This window comes from Montipora foliosa, chromosome 5, assembly GCF_036669935.1.
Source record: "Montipora foliosa isolate CH-2021 chromosome 5, ASM3666993v2, whole genome shotgun sequence".
In the NCBI taxonomy this organism is placed as follows: Eukaryota; Metazoa; Cnidaria; class Anthozoa; order Scleractinia; family Acroporidae; genus Montipora; species Montipora foliosa.
Window position 1 is genome coordinate 32,862,925 of NC_090873.1, and position 21,494 is coordinate 32,884,418.

The 21,494-nt window shown below is 39.4% G+C and overlaps 3 protein-coding genes across 3 annotated transcripts in view; 1 reads left to right on the plus strand and 2 right to left on the minus strand.

The window, feature by feature from the left end:
• Positions 1–701: 701 nt before the first annotated feature.
• LOC138002616 (ankyrin repeat domain-containing protein 60-like) lies at positions 702–12,142 on the minus strand. Its single transcript, XM_068848625.1, has 5 exons — positions 11,991–12,142; positions 10,424–10,578; positions 5,119–5,355; positions 3,595–3,822; positions 702–784 (listed from the first exon to the last, which is right to left on the minus strand). Exons 1-5 carry the CDS (start codon positions 12,140–12,142, stop codon positions 702–704), a joined length of 855 nt encoding a protein of 284 aa, XP_068704726.1.
• Positions 12,143–12,555: 413 nt separating this feature from the next.
• Positions 12,556–19,648, plus strand: LOC138002617 (uncharacterized). Its single transcript, XM_068848626.1, has 7 exons — positions 12,556–12,579; positions 13,672–13,759; positions 13,914–14,081; positions 15,790–15,939; positions 16,759–16,993; positions 17,280–17,380; positions 19,202–19,648. Exons 1-7 carry the CDS (start codon positions 12,556–12,558, stop codon positions 19,393–19,395), a joined length of 960 nt encoding a protein of 319 aa, XP_068704727.1. The 3' UTR covers positions 19,396–19,648.
• Positions 19,649–21,245: 1,597 nt separating this feature from the next.
• Positions 21,246–21,494, minus strand: part of LOC138003133 (polyunsaturated fatty acid lipoxygenase ALOX15B-like) — a 29,584-nt gene continuing 29,335 nt past the window's right edge. The window contains exon 17 of the mRNA XM_068849094.1: positions 21,246–21,494. This exon is cut by the window's right edge and continues 604 nt beyond it. The gene's annotated coding sequence lies outside the window, so the exon portion shown is untranslated.

Below are 21,494 nucleotides of genomic sequence, written 5' to 3' on the forward strand. Positions count from 1 at the left end.
CGCACGATTGACGTCACTATCAGCTTTTATGCGAATAAAGTTTAATTCTTTATTATATAAAACAAATAGATTCCATGTTGCCGTGGGTCTGTTCAGTAATAGATCACAGAAGACGTCAAAATGTGGTAAGAACATCAGTGACACACTAGGCTATCGCCTCGTGTGCCACTTTTTTGTTCTTACCATATTTTGACGTCATCTGTGATCTATTACTGGACAGACCCACGGCTACATGGAATCTATTTGTTAAATGTTACACGAGTGCTCATACTGAGCAAGGACGTGACGATTCCCTTTTTTTTCCGCCTTTTTTGTTTGTATTAATACCTAGTATTCTTATTAAAGCCTGCTTTTCAATCTCTACCGTATATTGTCCATGTAATGAAAAGTAAATTACACGTTGGCTTGTGGCAAGAACAATATCACACTCGTTCGCTGGCTCAACCTGACATATTGTTCTTCCCACTCAAACATAAAATTCATATCTTCTCGCCACCGTGTAATATCATCTATATCTCAGCCGATAACCCCGCATTAGCCATACTTTCATGATTTGTCTCATTCCTGTAATTGCGAAAATGGAAAACTGGCCTACTTAAGCTCTCACTAAGAGTACAGTCCAAATATTTCAGATGTTTAATGGGATCAACACACTTGACAATAGGACTTAAATATTTCAGCAAAGTGCAGAATTATTGATCTTATTTCCAGGGCGTTGAGAATCGTCGTGGTCGGAATGGCTCCGTCTGAAGAACAGTGCATAGATATAGCCTCCCAAGCGACCCTGTCAAATAATACAGAACATTTTGTAAGACCTATAAATATCCTCTATCTTCAATGTTTCGTTAAGTCTCGGCGTCCATGCTAATGCCCAAAGGAACTTTTATTTTCCCCACTAATTGGGGACACTGTAAACGGAAATGGAAATCAACAAATTAGCGCAAATCAAATCAAATGTCTCTTAGTGATTGAATTATTTTAGCTTCTGCAATTGCCTTTGGTTTTGGATAAAAAATGATCGCCTTTAATCACGTGACTGAGTGGACTTCCGCCTACAGCCTACTTGCACCAGGTTTGTGATCTTTTTCGAACCGAGTTGTTTTCCTTCAGTCCTCTCAATTCTTGGTTTTCACGTCACATAATCACCAGGCAAAAGAAACTAATACGAATCATCAACCGTCCAATTTTCAAGTCGAGTCAAGTCAAGAATTTGAGATTGTGTAGAAGAGTAGGACACACCCTCCGAACCAACCTTTGCATACGGCTGGCGCGCCAGAAATTTGAATTGACCAATCAGGATTCAGCAGGCGGGAAAAACTTCAATGAAAGTTAGCAGGCCATATATCTCGCTGGAGATATGTATTCATGAAAAGGGATTTACAATTTCCAAAACCATATCAGACTGTAAAAAGTGAAAAATATGAAACATTTTGTGACTCCAGGCTTGCAATTTGGCGTCAAAAATGGGTCACCGGCTTCCTGCATGGCAACTCGCTCGTAGTTCGAGAAGTGTCGCCAGGTAGGGTAATAGTTGTATATTTAGAGCAAAATATGCTGTTCCTGGTCAAATTAAACCCGGAATTTTCAACTTAACTATTAGAATAGGCCAAGGGAGCTTTAGCAATGCCGCTATTTTTATTAGATTTGAATAAAAAAGGCTATTATCGTGTCGTTTCGGTAGGACAGCTAAGTTTGACTGCCGCTCTTACTGCGGGTGCAGCCGCCGTATGCAAGGAAGCATTTTGATGGAAACTAACTCTCCCTCGTGTTTTCGTAAGCCGTTCTGTTTGCTCCGTACCCCACTGTGAACCTGGAGATTTTTGACAAAAAAAAGTCAAAAATCGTCCCTACATCTTTCTCCACCCCTCCCTTCGCGTCCCTTCCCACCTCCCCTTTCGAAAATGACCAAGGGGTCTCCCCTGTTCTCTCTACGGAACTTTCTCTGGGCGACCTGTAAGATTCAACGAGTAGGTTCGTGTTATCGGGCGCATGAATTTACGTTCTCTGGTGGTCAGCTTAATAAAATGTACCTATCCTGCTTGAATCCAAATTTGATTTGTGCGCATGTGACGTAATTGGAGAGAACGCAATTGGATTGGCTAAGTTGACGATACTTGGCGAAATATACCGCTCAAGTAATCAGTGAACTGAAAACTTGAATATGGGATTTGAAAGTACCAATTCATGCGTTCTTGAAGCCTTCTAAATACCATCTCAGAAAAAATGAGGGGGTTGCGACTCTTTGATCAAACTTCACGAACTTCAAATTAGCTTTCTCTTTCACGTCCCCAATTTAATTACTTTGCCAGTTGCGTGGAGTTTTCTTGTCATTGAATAGGCCATTTCTGAGTTCATATCTGCCTCCTCTTCAAAGCTAGTTTAAGTGCAAAGTTTTTCTTACGAAAATTAGTTTTTATTCATATGTTAAGTAGAACTAATTACCATCACAAAAACTTCGCACTTAGTCTCGCTTTAAAGAGGAAGCAGACACGAACTCGGAAATGCTCGGACATCGCTTAAGGTGATTCCCTAGTATTACACTGCGCATCCTGTTCTGCGCATAACACAGTGTAAGCCCCGTTCGTATTCAGGCATGGCTAAGAGGCTTTATGGTCAAATTTCATGGCTCTTTGTCTCACAAGTCTCAACGGATATTTCTAAACAAAACAATGTTTAAATTTAACCATAAAGACTCGTACCAATGTGTGAATATTGATATATCGAACGTGGCCAAAAACATTTCAAAATGCCGACCTTTCGTGAGGGAAAGCTCGCTAGAAAGAAGAATGGCCGTTTTCAGAGCACAGCAGTAAAGAGCAAAACAAGAAACGTTTTGGACTCTCACAAAAAAAAACGTCGAGTGATAGCCTTGATAATGCTAAAGAAGATTTAAGTCCGACTGTGAAAGTGAAACCGCGCTATCGGGGAGACGTGTTGTCGAGGGGTCGAGCTTGGTTTGCTTTCTGTTTTCTCCTAAACGAGGTTGGTGACGTATCTTTTTTTTGGCATAATTTTATTCTCTTACTCATCTTCTTTGCGCTGTAAAAAAATTACAAAAAATTTACGTCAGAAAAAAAAGTTACAGGAAAGATAGTATTCGTAGCCATCACTCGTGGACACAAAATTGTCTCCTCGAGATCACGCACCCGAAGAACATTTGTAGTCAGTGCCTTTTCAAGACTTGTGCCTGTGCCATAAAACAAACATTAAATTATTCCTTTTGAGCAACACAATTCACCTGTTTTGTTATTTCAAGAATTACGTCAAAGCTGTGCTTCCTGTTCGTGCAAAACGTAGCCTGAACCGATGGAATAAACTTGTCCTTGATAGATGAAGGCGCAATGATTAAATGAGTAACTTGAGCAAGTTATGTCTCTCAAAAGAGCTTGGTGACCTACTTTTTTAATTGCACATTTCGAGTCACCATAATATAGGGAACAATCGAGAAAAGTTTTAAAAAAATCTTACGACAACTTCTATTACTAAGGAATCACCTTAAGGCTGAAATTATAATTCGGAGCCTAAGTGTATGGTTGGGCAATTTTTCAAGGGGTCAATCACAAGTGAAACTGACAATAGAACATTTCCTTCTACCTTTTAAATATGCTGGAAATGCCGAGTCGTATTTCTGAAATTCTCTTAGTGGAACACGCCCTCTCATAGAGTCGTCCAATCCTTGTCTTCCTAAGCGCTCTTTGAGTTGTGTTACTAACATCCTCCAGCCATCTTTTCTCGTCAACTGCTGAGCAACATTCAGAAATGTGTTTCTGCGTACACAGTTTTCGCGATATTTATCCTCCTCTTGTATCCCTTTGGCCTTTCCTTCAGCAAAAAAAGAAGAAACTCACGATAACCTGCTCACATAAAAGAGTTGAGTATGTTTAGAAGTAATTTCGTTAAACATGTATAACGTTACTAGCATTCGCACTTCACGAATGCACCCAGTTAAACAGGTTTTAAAATGAAGCGTGTTTAACGCATTATCTCGTAAGTTATTTTACCTTGTTTAAACAAGACGGCGGACGAAAGCTTAAACAAACGGGGTTGCACTTGAAAGCAAGAAACTCTGCTACTATGGTATTAAATTTTGGCTTAAAAGGCTGCAAAAATGTCTGAAAATAAACATCATTCTAATTTGTTTTTTTACTAGTAGTAGTAGTAGTAGTAGTAGTAGTAGTAGTAGTAGTAGTAGTAGTAGTAGTAGTAGTAGTAGTGGTAGTCGTAGTGGTAGTATTAGTAGTAGTAGTAGTAGTAGTAGTAGTAGTAGTAGTAGTAGGTGGTAGTAGTAGTAGTGGTAGACGTGGCGTTGGCAGTGGTAGTGGTAGTGGTAGTGGCAGTGGTAGTGGTAGTGGTGGAAGTGATACTGGTGGTTGTGGTGGTGGTGGTGATGGCCGTGGTAGTGCGGGAGGCAGTGCCGCCCGGTGGTTAGGGCGCTTGCCTTGAGAACAGGGGATCCCGGGTTCAAGACACGTCCTGACCACTGGTTGAAATTTTTCCTGGTAGTCCCTGGTTCAACTTCTCAGCTGCAGTTGTAAATAGCTAACTAGTTTGCCTCCGGCCAGTTGAGAATCTTAAAACTTGTTGCTGAATGTTCTGTTCTGTTGTGAATGTTTCATTGGCCCTAAAAAGCCCCAATGGGAAGTGGTCAATTAAGTATGCATTGTATTGTGGTTGTGGTGGTGGTAGTGGTAGTGGTGGTGGTCATCGTGGTGATCGTGGCAGTGGCAGTGGTAGTGGTAGTGGTTGTGGTGGTGGCGGTGGTGGTAGTGGTAGTGGTAGTGGTAGTGGCATTGGCAGTGGCAGTGGCAGTGGTAGTGGTAGTGGTAGTGGTAGTGGTAGTGGTAGTGGTAGTGATAGTGGTAGTGGTAGTGGTAGTGGTAGTCGCAGTGGTAGTCATAGTGGTGGTCGTGGTGGTGGTCGTGGTCGTGATAGTGGCAGTGACAGTGGCAGTGGCAGTGGTAGTGGTAGTGGTAATGGTAACGGTACTGGTAGTGGTAATGGTAGTGGTAACAGTAGTGGCTGTGGCAGTGGCAGTGGCAGTGGCAGTGGTAGTCGTAGTCGTAGTCGTAGTCGCACTAGCAATAGTAGTAGCAGTAGTAATACGGAGTACAACCTTACCTATAAGAAGGTTGACACAATTAACCCTCTTTTTGAAAATCGCCACATGTATTGCTGATCTTCCAGAGGGCATTTTACGAGAAGCAGTGATACCAAAATCTATCAGTCTGGACACCACGTGAGCGTGTCCACGGTGAGACGCTATGAACAGCGCAACGTAGCCGCGGTGGTTAAATGCCATTTGCTTGAAAAAACCACGTCCAGCCACAACTTGTCTGATGTGAGAGTTCATGACTCCTATACAAAATAAAGTGAAAAGTAATGAATTGACTTAAGAGGACAAAAAAGGATAGGACCTCATGGTAGAGGATATGCTTATGGCCTGCGAAGACGCTCTTACGACGAATGGTATGCGTAATCAAAAAGTAATCATGTAACTATTCCAGACTGTTATTTTCATAGGTCCCTATGACCTGTATGTTAAAATGTTATTAGGGCTAGGTGTATTTCATTACCAACCATACGCAGGTCTGCAAGAGTAACAAGATCATGCCATGCCAGTAATGCTACTATCTATACTACCAAGAGATGTAGAATTTTAACTTACAAGCGTTCATTCTTTATACGTACAAGCAGGATCTGGAATTCTCTACCTACCTACATTAGAGACAATTCTTTTTTACTCGCTTCGTTTAAAAACAAACTTATTGAATATTATACAAATGCTCTCTTGAACCTTTACAACCCGGACAATCCTAAAACATGGAAATCTGTTTGTCCTAAATGTAATATGGCCCGACCCCTTGTTAAATATATAACTTGCTGTTTTTAACTATTAAGCTTAATATTTTTGTAATTCAGTATTTATTTTTGGGACCACAGTAATTGGTTATGCTGTTGTGGCCTCCCTGCCCCAAATTTGTTGGGACGAAGTCAAGTAAAATAAAAATAAAATAAAATCTATTGTTTCGTTATCCAATCACAGACCGTTTTATTTTTTTCCGCGTCGGAAAAATAGAAAAAGTTGCTCAATAGGTCTTTCCTGTTACTCCCCTGCTAAGTATTGCCTTTGTTCGTAGAGCCTTCTCCGCGTACCTTTAGAAGGTTTATGGGGGTAGTAGAAAGGCGTAGACTTTAACCGGTAGACACAGCAGAATATTTAATTTACCTGCAATGGCGTTGGAGTTATTGTAACGCGAATGGCGTATCAGTGGATCTTTAAACAAAATATACCCTTATGAAGCTCAAGAATGGAACGTCAATTGGATAAACAAGACAGGCAGTGAAAATAAATATCCGGAATCTTAAAAGCGGTGACTAATGGACTTCGACAACAACTGCATCTTTCACCCGTCGAGCCATATCAAAGTGATATTTTACTAACTGTGATGTTATGTACAACACTGAAACCAAATGGAAAATTCTCTGGTAACTTTTTTGGTTGTATATGGGTTTAGCAAACTCAGAGAAGGAATCGAACACCTTGAGTTTCTGTTGTCTGGATATTTATATTTATTTGTACTCAACTTTGCACAGTCCTTAGGTAAAAAAAACAATTGGGCATTTCACTAATTGTTGTTAGTCAAGAATTTTTTGAAAGGAAGCTTGCTGTCCATTTGTTGCTTCATTATTACAGGAAAGGGTTCTTCAGACTAAGCGGTTTGATCCTGAACACTGGTGAGCAATTTATTTAGTTGCATATGGGTTTTTTTTACACGGAGTGTCACGCCTTTTTGCACGCACCCAATAAAATGGGAAGGTTTTTATTCTTTTCAATAGCAAATGTGTTGTTTGTTTCAACACATTTTTTGGATGAAAAAGGTTTTTGTGAGATTTTTCTGTCTTTGGGAATTGATCGTGTTCGAAATGATTCGAATTTAACTAATTTGCATATGTGGGTTGGTATTTGATGTGCGAGTTGTTTTCATGAAGATGACAAGATTTTTTAGCCATTTTGTATTTCGAGTGTTCTTTCTTGCAATGAATGATTAATACGCAGCCATAGTTTTGCACGTCAGAAAATATTTGTTTAGTCATTCTAGTGTAAAATGAAGTTTATTTCTTTAAGTTTATCTGCCGCGCATTCAGATGAATTTTTCTTGATCAAATTTAATTTATGCAACAGTTATTTACAAACAAGAAGCTATTTCAACAAGGAGCTATTTAAAAAAGAAATAGTGTTTCGTTTCCGGAATGGTAAGGGCGGGAGAAAAGATAGAATATGTTGATTTGGCTCACTCTATTGGCCATATTTCGAATAACTACTCACTATCTTTACATTACCAATAGCATGGAAAGCGATACTTTGGATTTTCAACGGTCTATCGCTTCAGTCTAACCCTAAATCATTCAGGTAGCCAAAGCTTTTTATTTGTCGTCCATTTCCATCGCTTTTTGTGTTGATCACGTTTATATCTTGCTATACTTTGGGTTCATGTGTTCATGACTCGAAGATGTTTAGGTTTTTAATTACAAACTCTTGTTTGGTTGGCCACTACACCTCACTGTGTAAGTACTTTATCCTGAAGTCAAAATAGATACGTTTCGTTTCTGAGGAAACGAAACAAAACTAAGTAGTTTCGTTTCTGGACTTAGCAGCTATGGGGATGATGAGAAATATGATCCGCTGGCCTGCTTCTTCCACTGTAGGATTTACCAGGAGTACTTATTAGATTCCTGGGCTTTTTTCTTTGTTATTTTCGGATTGGCCCAGCCAGCATTACTCCAAGGAAAATCCAAACCTAGTGCGCTCTGTTTTTGTGTAACATGTACCACAGGCAACCCAGTCTACGCTCACGGAGCGTCTAGTTTCAAACATTTGTTTTGAAAATCTATTAATTTCAAAAACAAGTACAAAATGGCTCTCAACTGTAATCTGTACGTTCACAATCACGACTAAAACATGACGAGACAAAAAACTTTATTTAATTTCCATGGACATTTAACGTTACATTGCAACCTTCCAAGTTGAAATCACAAAAGGAAGCCGGAAGTCCGAATTTTGTGGACATCATATTTTTTTAATACACTGCCTGCAGCTGGTTCCAACGTTGCCACTTTAGACAATCGAACTTTTATCTGCTCTTCAAAAATACGAGCTACCCATTTATTTTTAGCGGAGCTACGCGCGCGAAGCCTGCCAGCGGATTACCATGGGTAAGAGTTTTTTGGGAAATCTATCGATGCGAGAAATTTTAGCTATGACGTCAGCGTACACCGTCCATACAGACTGTCGGGGTGGAAGCAGGGAGGCAAGACAGCCTCTGGGGACGGGAGTGTTCGGGCATTTTCAACTTCATTGCGCGCGTGACCTCCCGTTTTGGGTGGATCTTCACTGACAGTTTAATAGTTTGAGTATGTTATGGTTTGTAAACCTCTGCACAGTGTCTATTTTTTGTGCTCGTTGACAGAGATAAAGCAGTTGCTCGTTACCGTGCGGGAAATATCATTTATTTTGCGAGGGAAAACACAATTTAAAAGACGCGGTATGTTTGTTCTCGTGATTAAGTTAGCTTACCCAAAGTATGGTTTGTATTTTTGGAGATCGGTACGTTTTTCGTGCGTAAAAATAACCCGAGAGCTTCGTTTTTAGGCTTGGCTAAATTGGCTAAATCTGCATATTATAATGGGTAGACTTCGAAACAGCACTTGCCAAACAATCTTCAAATGTCAAAAAACTTCAGAATACCCGGCTACATCTAACTTCGTTTGTCTTCCAGGTGGCAACGTCTTGAAAATTAAAATAGAATTTGGCTTTGGAATTGAAAGATTTTAATCACCCAGGATGCAAGTTAACCCACAATTCAAATCCTAAAATGATAATTTTCTTTTTTGCGCTTCAAAATATTATATTCAGTACTTTACTCACCATTCCACTACCACATGTGCCTCGTCTATAACTCATTAATTTCAATACATTATTTATACTTAACTTACTGGCGAGCAGACAAAATTCGAGGAGGAACTTCAAAAGACTCCTCGATTTTTGAGGTTGAGAAATCGGTCTTTTTGCCACAGCTGTAATAGTGATCCTTGAGAACCCGAAAATTCAAGTGTCCTCTAAGCTTTTTCCCTAACTTTTCTAGAGCGAAGTCCAACACACAATGAAAGTTTTGCATTTTGTCGACCACTTAAGTCGGCCATTTGTCATCAAATTTCATGCAGACGCAGACAAACGGATTTAGTGATTCCGGTTTTGGATTCTTCCAGAGCCTCCCCCGCCCTTTCCGCTGGAGAAAGTTAACGGAGGTTCTGGAAACGAGATTGTGCCCAACCCTAGGTAGCCAAAGGGTGACAATATGTCATTTTGTCGTGACTTGACAAGGGCAAGGCTTTTTTTTTCAACTTTGTGTCGTCCAATGTGTCCGCCGTACACGCAAACATCTTGGGAGATAAAAGTCCGTCCGGAAAGCATGTCACGATTTCTGTAACCTTTATTTTCTCTTGAATAAATTCCACTCGCATTTTGATTGAAAATGGACTATTAAAAGTAAAGTAAAGTGGTGCATTTATATAGCGCCCTTATCACAAACGTCTCAAAGGCGCTTTACAATGATGAATTTACCCCCAGCGGACTAGAAGCATACACAGACGCAAATGGCAGCCGCTTCTAAGCAGACCATGCATGCTGGTACTCATTTTACCGACCTCGGAAGGATGGAAAGCTGAGTGAACTTTAGCGGGAAAGAAGGTCGCCAAATATTCCAGTCTCGGCAGAACCGGGAATGGAGCCCGGGACCTTAGGGTTGGAAGGCAGAGATCTTACCACTGCGCCAATCCCTCCGCTCTACCCAACTGTTTGCATGTCGGAGCTGGTCAGAGGTCGTTAGGACACTGGGTTGCCTAGTATGCGTGGTGCAGGACGAAAATCATCATTTTCAAAATGCGAAAGTTTTTGAAAACTGGAAGAACACTGTACAGAGACTAAGACTAATGACAACTTCTATAAAGGCTGTGAGGAAGAATTTAAAGGTTCACAAAAAGAAGTAACACAAAGAGGGGTACACAAGCCGGTGATGGAGTTTTTCAACTTTAGAGCGGTTTTCAATTGAGTGTCGAAAGTAATTAGATAATTACTTTGGTTTATGATTATTTCACTCAGTGATTGGTTCAAAGTTCTCGCGCCATTTTTTCAACCAATCAGAAGTGAAACCAAAACCAATGGTGGCTCACGCGTGCACATTTTCCCGCGCTTTGTGTCGGCTACGTGTAATTACCTCGAAATTTGATTGGTTTGCCGGATTGTCTCAGTCCTTTTTGATTGGCCAAAGTAATTACTTTGCTTTTGGTTTTACGACACTCAATTGAAACTCGCTCTAGCACAATTCTTACTGGGATTTATTGGTTTTGTAGTTTTTTTCCCTACCTTTCACGTCACCATAATAGGCGGCATTCATCAGAGAGATCCAATGTGGCCAGAGCTTTATTTTAAAAGTTGAATTGGGTACCACGTGAAAAAAAGATAAGTTCTTTTTGTCATCCATGTCCATGTCATCAAGATACGTTAGACGTTGAAGATGGCTTTTAACAAGAGAGAAAATCGAGTTAAACACGGAGAACTTCAACTTAGTTTCAACACATCAAGGCAAATCCAATCAGGGATTTAGCAACCATCTCCACTGATTCCTTGAGTCACCTATTCCCGAGTAAATTTATTTTTAAGAACAGGTTTTTCCCTTGAAAAGTATATTTGCCTTTACCCTGAGATAGATATGTTTTGATTGGCTTTTATAACAGTGGGTGTGCTAAATCTCCCAAAGGAGGATTTCTATAAATAAATCTAGTCGACAAAGAGTGGATAGAGAGCGGCTCCCCTTGATTAGCTCTTCCAGGTGATCTGATGACGTAATTTTTAGGACTGGGAAGCTAACTTTTGACGCCGTATCCCACAACCGCGCGCGCCCTTAGGTGTTGTTTCCAAACTCCCTGCAGTATTTCAATCGCCAAAACTCAACGGATCATTCCGTGTCTACCACATTTCCTGTTCCTGAATGAACATTCAAGTAGACCCGACGAGCTCTAATCTCGCCTCTGCCGTGTTGAATTCGAAATTAAGGCCGCGCGAGGTTGTGGGATACGACGTTCAAATTTTTCTCCCCAGTCCTCCGAATTACGTCACCAGGTCACCTGGCTGTAAATTAAGTGATTATCAGGTCTGCAGCGTCAATGAAACCGCGTCTTTCAAAATTGCAAGATCGCATTTTTATAACTTGGTAGAGATTGTTCCAGTTTATTTAACCTCTACAAACAAGCGGAACAACCCACTAAATGTTTGTTAAGAAAAAAGGTTAAGTTTTATTGAAGAATTTGTTTACTTTTTCATCTTTAAATGCCTTTTAACGCTTTTTTCATGTTTTTGATGAAATGAACGCTGATTGCTTCCTATTAAGTGCCATTTGCAATTGAGAGTTTTTAAAAGTTAGGGATAAGATAGCGTAAGAAGAAAGAAAAATGGACTGTTTTCAGCTCGAAGCTTTTTTCAAGAGCTTGTCATTCTTACCGATGCATTTCACGAGGACTACCCAACAGAGATCAGGTTTTAATTGAACTTGAAATTTGATTAGTTCATTTTCAGATTGGCAGACAACCCTAACCCTAACCCTAACCCAGCTACCAGTTACTTGTTACCTGTTACCTGTTACCTGTTACCAGTTATCTTTTACCAGTTACTAGCTACCAGTTACCAGACCCGGAGCAACAAAACACAGTACCTTTTAAGATTCCCTACTGGCCGGAGACATACCAGTTCGCAACGCTATTTCTCTCGATTGAATCGTTACGCAAGCTTCAAATGCAACTGTATACAAATATAAGTTCTTGGCTGAGGTTAACTTATTTCATAAAAGTATTTTCCACTATTTTGGTGTAGAGAGTAGCGCCTTGACAACAAAACAAATCCGAACTTGTCTCGAACCCCGAAGTGTTACACTTACCGCGGAATTCCTGTCAACACTTCTATCCGATCTTTCAATTCTAAGACTCCCGTGGATGAGAATACATCGCTTATTTCGATCTTTTCGTCGAATGGAAGAACAATTTTAACCGTAAAAGCACGGTTCCTATCACAAGTAGGCTGTCGCACCATCGCTGTTTGCTGGATTATCAGAGAAGTGCTCGATTTGCGCGTGCACCGTACCGTGATTGATGACGCAATCAGGAAGATTGGCTGCGCGCGATCAAGTTGATTCCTTAGAATTCCATTGCGCATCCTCGCTGAGCGTAGATTCTTGCGCAATAGCGCGCTTGAAGAAAACTTAAATGTTATTTGTTTTTTGGTACGCAACTTAATGTAGGAATGTACTTGGGGAGATTTTTGCGCATAAATTTCATTCAGTAGGACAACTTGTTAGCGCTCGGCAACTTTCTTGTTTTTGTCGCTAAAGTAGGTCTGGACTATCGCCAAATTTCATGAACATCTTTGTCCACTAACTTCTGGGTATTGTCAAGTTACCTTGTTTTCCTTATGTATAATGCAAGTCACCGACTTCAGAGAAATAAATGCAGAATACTGACCAACGAGGGGTATGCTACGGTACCATGGCATCAGATACGACTCGGACGTCAAACATCATGAAGACTCTGTCATGAGCTTGGCTCGACTTCTCTGACAAGGACCATAAATTTTTCACGAATGAATTGTTTGTGCTAAGTGTATCTGCTAGTAACAGACCTTTGTGGAAAGACTTGTCACAATTTGATATGGATACTAGCCCCAAATAATTTTATCTCTTTAGAGTCCGTGCACAAAAAATAAAATAAAATGTGTCAGCTGAAATCTTTCGTTGAATGTAAGACTGACGTTTATGTGTTATTTATTTCTTCATTATTTCTTCACCTTTTCTTTTCCCTCTAGCGTGTACATTTCAAGAAAGAATTTTTTTGGAATTTAAGGGCTTCCTCAGTTTGAATTTACATCTAAGCTTCGGATCCAAAAGACGTGCTTCGTATGTTCCGAACTGAATTGTTGCCATAGTCGACTTTATTTAGTTAATAAGTTTTCCTGTTGAGTTAAACTCAGTCAAACTCATTTTCAGCAAAACATATTAATTATGAATATCTTAAATTTGCATGAACATAATTACTTTAACTTGGACTTGATAATTGGTAGAGCAGTGCCTCAATATCGCAGAGTTTTCAGGATTTCCTTTGGCTACTGTTCAAGCAACGTCCATAGCCTCAATCATCTATATAAATCGTCATATGCTTCTTTCGGTACTTCAAATATATGTCTTTCATATGCATTAAATTACTTACTTACTTACTTACTTACTTACTTACTTACTTACTTACTTACTTACTTACTTACTTACTTACTTACTTACTTACTTACTTACTTACTTACTTACTTACAATTTGGCAAAAAAATAATCACGTTATAAAATGCTAATGAATATTTGATGACAAACTGCTGATTAAAATAACAGAACATGTGGCACTCTTCACAATTATAAAGAAACACAAATTGACATAAATTGATAAAAATTCGGGTTATGAAGCAGCTCTCGTAACGTAAAACACGATTGGTTCGCTACCCTAAAACAAAAGACTAAACAATTGAAACAGTGACTTAGACTTAAAATAATAGAAGCTGCTTGCGATACCAAACAATAGCAGGTCACCAGAGCGGCTAAACAACTGAAAAATTCAGCTGTTAACGTTATACTCAAGTATAAGTATACGTTCAAGGCAGTTTGTTTCATAAGTAAGAAAGATGCTCTGGTTACGCATGTTGAATGTTCAGATATTTCTTTTGGTTGTTCAGTCAAATTATATCGCACAACAGTGCAGTCAAAGCACTCTACAAACGCGCTATGGGTTCGTTCTAAAAGGCCATGCATTTCTCTCCTTCATATCAGAGAAGCTGGTGTTCTGTACTATCGCATGCAACACCAATCCAGCCTGTCAGAGTCTCAACTACAACCTCGCAAACAAAACGTGTGACTTTAACTCTGAGTTCATCAAAAGTCAACCTGACAGCCTTCACAAAAGTGATTTTCACGTTTATGCAGATAACCCTGATCGAGGTAAGAATTTTGCGTTATTGCTAGAGAGACTTCTTTTTTTCACAAAACGGCAAGGTGAAAAATTTCGGTTTATTTATGAGCGGTAATGTTAAATTTCTGAACTTGCGTGGAAAGACAGCAGAAGCATGACCGTGTTAAGAAACCCAGACGCAACTACCTGGCAATTGTTCCTTAAGATATTTTGTCATTTTTCCCCTGTTCCCCAGTTTAAATTAGCCATGTTCTTTTTTTCCCCAAAACCCCTGGGAGGGGCTCATCTGTACCATATTCACTATTTGCTCACGTTACAGTGAATTTGCACAATCCAAGCTGACATCTAAGTAGAGGAGTGTCTGCAGGTTCTAATTGTTCTGACACAAAGAACTGGAACACGACAAAATTATTGAAGATGGCAGTGCTTCAACAATAACATCAACAACAGCCTTTATTTAAACACAACACTAGGACCACCATTACATTGAAAATCAGAAGAAATCGTTTCAAATTATACAGAGTACTGGCTCCCCGAATAACCACAGGGGCTAGAGGGGCCATGCAGCCATTGGAGTATAACGGAAATAAACAGATTACAGCAAAGGTTGATCATCAAATGACCTAACGACGACACATGAATACACGCACAGACACACACAACCGCAGTACTAACTCGCTTGGGAGATTCTAAAGTTAAATTAGTCAAGCGGAGCTGAAATCTTTTTTTTCAAACTCTTTCATTTAAACTAAATACAAAGAAATTTAAATTGCAAACATTTCTCTTTTTCATGCAGTGTTAAGTCATCTTTTTGATAAAGAGGAGATTCCCTGAAATGGTAAAGACAATAGCTTTGCTGACTTTGTTTGCCTTCTCCTTGACAAAGATGAGCCCTTGAACGATGTATGTTCCACCTTCCCCCTAAAAATCAACGCTATCTATTCTAGTTTAATTCCTAAACAGTTTATGATCACTTCACTTGAGAGGCGCGGTGGCCTCATGGTTAGTGTGCTCGACTCCGGAGCGAGTGTCCGCGTTCGGGTCCTGGCCGGGACATTGTGTTGTGTTTTTAGGCAAGACACTTTACTCTCACGGTGCCTCTCTCCACCCAGGTGTATAAATGGGTACCGGCGAATTTAATTCTGGGGGGTGGGGGTAACCCTGCGATATACTGGCATCTCATCCACTGGGGAGTAGAAATACTCCTAGTCGCTTCATGCCATGGAAACCAGGATAAGCCCTGGCCTGATGGCCCTTCTGGCTCGTATGCAGAGACTTAACTGATTAGAGTGTAATGTGAAGTGCTAGTTTTGTACCCCATATGAAACATGTGAGCGTTAGCCCTACTAATGGAAATGGGCCCACACAAGGACAGAGAAAAACTCTGACTAGGGTTTTTTTCACTTGCAGAAGGAGCTAGATTATAGCCAGTAGACGGGATAAGCCTGTCACTATCAGTTATGGTTATAATAAGGCGAACAGATATTTCCCGAAGGCGAAATGTTCTCGTTGCCCTTGGCCTGTCGAAGGTTCCTTATAAAAAAGGGGTAATCAAAGGGGACGACAACCTCCATACAATGTTCATGATCGGATTGGAAGTTACGGAAAATTACTTTCTCAATTTCTTTTGCGATTGTTGTCTTTCACTACATATTTGCTTTCAGACCTGAAATGAAATTTAGCCAACCAATCAAACTATATTTGAGTTCAGCTGGGCTTTCTTTCCTGTCTTCTTAGGCAAGAAAGGGTCTTCAGACCTATCACCGGGCCTGTCATGCAAGAACATTAAAGATAGCGGTGATTTCAACACTAGTGGAACGTATTGGATAAGGCCAGCCCATTCTAGCGCTGCTTTCAAAGGATATTGTAACATGTCTGCTGTCGGGAGTAAGTTTTGTGTAAAGATGTACTTTAAGAAACGTTGACATCGCCTAGCGTTTACACCATTACCGTTCGTGATTTTATATCCTCTCTATTGCAAAATTTTAACTTGGGGCCCCAACATACTGAAGCGATTCTATTCAGTTCAAAATGTATGGTGTGTTTTAAGATTGAGACGTTACAAAAAAGATCAAAGGCGAGGAATTTTTTATCGCAAACCAATGGGTGTGGATACGGAAACGAAGAATTTTGAAAACTATCATGGCTTAAATAAAAACCGTGAGGATTTCTGAGCGTTTTAGGATAAATTAGTAAGTAAATGAAGCATTTTGTGATATCACTGCAACACCTTCGAAAGTCACGGATTCTGTTAACTATTTTTGTGAGCGCGGGAAAAGTCAAATTTCGAAAAGAGGGACAGTGTAATAATTAGCAAAAGGGGTGAGCTCCAAAAGTAAAGGTAGAAAAAATGTCAACGCCAGATTTTACTTGTCAAAATACAGGAAAATCATCTGTTAGAAGACCAGTAAATATGAAATATGTAAAGGTGGGGGTGGTTGCTGTCTATTACGTGTTTTAAATTTCATGGAGGGAGAGGGCATGATGAAGTTATCAGAGCTCTTGAAGAAGAGGTTTATCTATCTTTACGGCCTTTCAGACGTTTTCAAACAAGACTCTCTAAAAATATATATTGCAGTCCAACAGTTGCTCTAAAATATTGTTTTCCTTTTATAGGGGCTAGATCTTCCCTCCACAAAGTGTCACGTGACAACTAGAACAACGATTCCTGAATGGTTGACTAAATGTGCCATTTGATTTTCCTAGAATGGATGAAAGTACCTCAGTCGTGGATAGCTGATAGTTTGTCTGGGGGCGTCACACTGACGTACAGCGGAGGAGACAACGGGCTCACCATATCAGGTCAAGTGACGTCATACGGCTGTGGACATGGATCTCCTTCAGGCGCTTTGACCCTTCTCAAAGGATATTGGACCAAAATAAAGTATACACAAGAGTTCAGAGGACAGGCGTCATGCTGGAGTGTTTTTGGAGACAATACGTGAGTTAAGACCGCTACTGTATTTCGTATTGATAGAAAAAAGCCAAAATTGGAGCAAAGCTGAAATTGTTCTCAAGAGTTAATAAAATAGGTCCCAAAAGTTGCCAAAAATGGATCTTTACTTAAAAAGAGTTGAAAGAGAGAAGTGATTCTCGCACTTAAAAAATCATATCGTCATCACAATGGTCAAAATGTTGTGGACTCGACATAAACTCGGAAATGACCTATCGAGAAAGATGCATGTAAAAATTTCATCCCACGATTGCCGCATGTTTATCTCTCATAGAAAAGGCGGCGTGTCTACAGGGGACCATCCAACAGGATTGTATTCCTTCAATGAATCTGCCGGAGATTCTATTTCAAATGAATACTACATGGGAGGAAACTGTAAGTCATTAAAATTTTAAACCACGTCATTGTAAAGAGTGCGCAAACAAACCGTATCCGCGTTTTGGAAGCTTTTGAAAAAAGTGTACAAATCTCTAATTCTAGACCGTTTCTCACGTACGTTATTTTGCAAAGGAAAATTGTAGGATCCTTCAAAACGCAGTGCATACTAATTAGACCACGATATGACTTCTACTTCTTAGTTTCTTTGGCTCGCGTAATTTGCATAAAAAATTGGCCATTTTGACAATTTTACCTTCAAGTTGGTCCGGCTTAGAAAAATGACTTTTTTTTGAAGAACTTGTCATCTCCTTAATTCTAGGCCTTTTTTCGTTTTTTTTTTTTTTTTTTTGCACAGAAAAATTTCAAGAATCAATGCATGCCAATTAATCATGTTCGTTTACTTGTTATTTGAGCTCCTTGAAGTGTGCCTAAAAATCGCCCATGTTTGGCAGTTGTCGAAAAAATTCCTATTTTCGATACTTTTGGAAAACTCATCACATCCTTAATTCTAGGCCGTTTTCCGGGCGGTTTTTTGCATAGGAAAGTCTACAATCCGTGGTAAATCTCGAGAAACTGATTTTAGACAAGAGGTTATGGATAATCTCTTGTTTTAGACGATTTTGTAAACTGGCCAAAAGTGATTTTTACAACATTGCCCGGCTGAATGATTTCCTCAAAGCAAAATGTTCGCAGCCACCAAATCTTTGAGTAGCTTTGGTCACTGTGCACATTTTGCCTTTCACCTTTTGCATAATAAAATTTCGTATTCTCTCTTTTCCTTCTGTCCTCGTAATGTATCGTACTGTTGAATTGGTGCTATAACAAAAAAAGTCACTTCCTTTTTTCCTTCAGATTTTGAAAGTGTGTTTTGTTAACACCTGACTGTCAAAATTTTGAGATTTGATTTTTATCCAAAGGCTATTTACTTTAAGTGCAAGTTTTGAATTTCACAGTCTGCCATTACTCACGCTCAAAACTGACCGACTAGAACTCAGAGGGTTGGATCTATGGAAAAGTAGAAAAGTTACGTCCTCCACTGAATAGCTTAAAATTTCAGCGTGTAAACACAGTTCGTTATGTATGCAAAGCACAAGTTTAAAAATCTGAAAGCCCGAAACTCCCGTGCTGCATATTTAACTCAGTCGCGTACAAACGCATTGAATTCTTAAACTAGCGAGTCTTTGACGTCATTTTCTCCTCGATCCGGTTCTGTCAAGATTTTAGAGTTAGCAATGGTGGACCATTAAATAGAGAAGATATCTGTTTACCAACATTGCTTTTGTTTTTCAAATGTGCCAACCATAGGAACAAAAGAACTTTTGTTTCAACAACCAATGAGGCTCTGGTTGGCACATTAATGACAATAGGACCGGTGACGTTAACGATATCTTCCCAAAGGGAAAATTCCAATTAAAATAAACCTAGTGTCTTTTTGAAATTAAGGATTTAAAACTTGGGACTCTTAAGGTTTAGTTGACATGGTTTTGAAATCCAAAGCAAAAAAGGTTTGATTTTTTTTATCATAGTACCACTTTAATGTATTTGAAAGTAGTGCAAATACATCTAATAATCACACTTTGAACTCTTACGCTGATGTCTCAAGGTGGTCCCAACAACATGCCCGCCCCGATTTTAGAACAATAGATGCTCGATCCAATCTTTCCTGAGCACCATGGCTGACCACGACTCACGTCTCTAAACGGATACAACCTCAATGTTTTATAATATTTTTCTTTCCTGGCTTTCCTTCTAATATTTTTTTGCTTTGTCGCGTGAACGGGCCTTTAAAGGCGTGACAATATTTCTTTTGCTTCACAGCTCACAAGTTCGATGGAAAGACAACTAAATGCGACAACTTACTGACGAACTTTTGGGACAATCCGAACCCAAGCGTGCGTCACGCTACGGTTATTCTTCGCCGACGTCTGAAAGCAGAAAAGGCGGGAATTTTCACAGGAACGTCATGTGGTACACCGACGTACAAAATAGAAAATGTCTTCGTCCAGTTTTAGATCACATGAAATCTCATGACCCTTTTTGCAATGTTGCTGATTTGGGAAGGAAAAATTAGCTTTCATTCTACTTTTTCACTTATTAAACAATTTGAGGTTGGGAATCATTGGATAACTCGGCCCGACGTTTTTGAAGTTTATGGCAAATCGCCTGTTTCGCTCAGAATCATCTTGTTTGTGATGTAATGATACATTTATCAGTATAGGAATTCCTCATTACCATTTTCGACGTTTAAACTCGTGATTAACTAAAGATTTTCCCGAAACACCCTAAAATAAGGTGACATAGCCCCTTTAATATCATAGACAAACAATGTTGTTAGTGTTTTGGGTGCGTTGGTTTATTTCATGCATTTAAATTACTCACATATTTGCAACCTTTTCAACATATTATACTGAATTAAAATACCAGAGCACAATATTATCCCAAACATGCTCTTCATAATTTCAAGAACTTTTGCAATGATTTTACTGACCCCGCAAATGTGAGTCCTTGAAAAGTCTGTGTGATACAGAAGATTCCAAGAACACCGCCCCTCCCTTTGAGTGAACTGAAAGCATCGAGTCTCTAAACAAACATAAGGCACTTCAGTTGGGGACAATAGCCTCTTTCACGTTCTTCTTATTTGCGTTACAATGTAGTCTAACGTGGGTGCCAGGCAATTTCGGGTTAAAACTACACAATAGCCCGAAATTGCCTCACATACATGCTAGATTACATTGTAATGCAAATGAGAAAAAAAATAACCGTGAAAAGGGCTATTTATGACTTAGTGCCGCGCCGCGTATTCAAACAGTATTTAAAAGAAACAGGTTCATTCTCACTCAAGGCAATATTACTCATTTCAATTTGTGGACATTTCATCCAATTTCGGTAATGCAAAGTTCCATGGCCGTCGCAAATGAAAAAATTTAACAATCACTGCCACAAAATAGACGCAGTGTTATGTAAAGGCCATGTTACACGAGGCAATTTTTCTTGCAACTCGCAACGCAACGATGACGAATAAAAAACCTTTCAAGTTGCAGAGGGTATATGTTACACGTTGGCAACTTCTTTCGCAACTTGCAATGCATACAATAACAAACAAGATGGCGGACGCGCTAAGTTTACGACTGCCGCCATCTTGAAATCTCCCGCGAGCGAAAAATGAGCTCTGATTGGCCCATTCTGACAAATTTGCATTGCGAGTTGCAGAGGGGATGTCACACGCAAACAACTTGTCTCGCAACGTTGCGAAAAGTAGAGGGTCGTTCTACTTTTCTCGCAACTCGCAACGCAACAATTGCAGTTGCAAAATGGGGTGTTACACGTGAATTTTTTCTCGCAACTTGCAACGAAACGTTTGTTGCGATGCGAGTTGCAAGAAAAATTGCTTCCTGTAACATGGCCTTAAGAGCAAAAAAGCACCACAGCGCCCGTTGGAGTAAATATGGCTGTTAAATTTTCCACCCACCACTACATAGTTTCTTGAATAGCCAAAAAAAAGTTTACGATCAATTTTGAATACACAAATTGCAACAAGGAAGGACCACTTATTCCCATGCATTCGTTATTCACTAAAATGGAAAAAAAGAACAACAAAAAATGGAGAGAAAAACGGGAAATGAGCACTTCTCACTCATTATTAATCGCTTAACTTGCATAAATGTAGAAGTAAAAGGTAGGCGTATAATTAACGTTCTGCATGATTCTGCGGATATAACTGAGATATTCGAAACATTTGAAAATTACAAACTAATCTTAAGCATAAGAAATTCACGCACAACCTTAACCAATGCTTATCAAATTTACGTATTTGTTGCAGTTTAAACTTAATTCCCTATCAAAATACTTTAAAATCAGTTCAATAAGTTTAAACTTTTATTTCCCGTTTAATTTCATAAATTCGAACTATCTCAAACAAGAAGGATGTCAGCCCTCCTCTTATAGCATGTTTAACATTTTATCCAAACCTCATTAAATCACTGTGACAATTCTACATTACGAACTGCGGTACTTTTCAAACTGAAACATTATAAATATTACTTTTTTTGGCTTGCAAAACAAGACTCCCCATACATTGATCCAATAATTTAAAACGATTCGATACTCAAAT

Excerpts from the sequence above, each read along its gene's own strand:
- LOC138002617 (XM_068848626.1), top strand. The coding sequence starts at position 12,556 with ATGCAGAATACTGACCAACGAGGG. Across the intron at positions 14,082-15,789 it reads TGCAGATAACCCTGATCGAG|GCAAGAAAGGGTCTTCAGAC; the intron begins GTAAGAATTTTG and ends CTGTCTTCTTAG. Across the intron at positions 16,994-17,279 it reads AGTGTTTTTGGAGACAATAC|AAAAGGCGGCGTGTCTACAG; the intron begins GTGAGTTAAGAC and ends TATCTCTCATAG.
- LOC138002616 (XM_068848625.1), bottom strand. The coding sequence starts at position 12,142 with ATGGTGCGACAGCCTACTTGTGATAGGAACCGTGCTTTTACGGTTAAA. Across the intron at positions 10,579-11,990 it reads GTGTTGACAGGAATTCCGCG|CCATCTTCAACGTCTAACGT; the intron begins GTAAGTGTAACA and ends TCTTGTTAAAAG. Across the intron at positions 785-3,594 it reads ATTTCCAGCATATTTAAAAG|GGTCGCTTGGGAGGCTATAT; the intron begins GTAGAAGGAAAT and ends ATTATTTGACAG.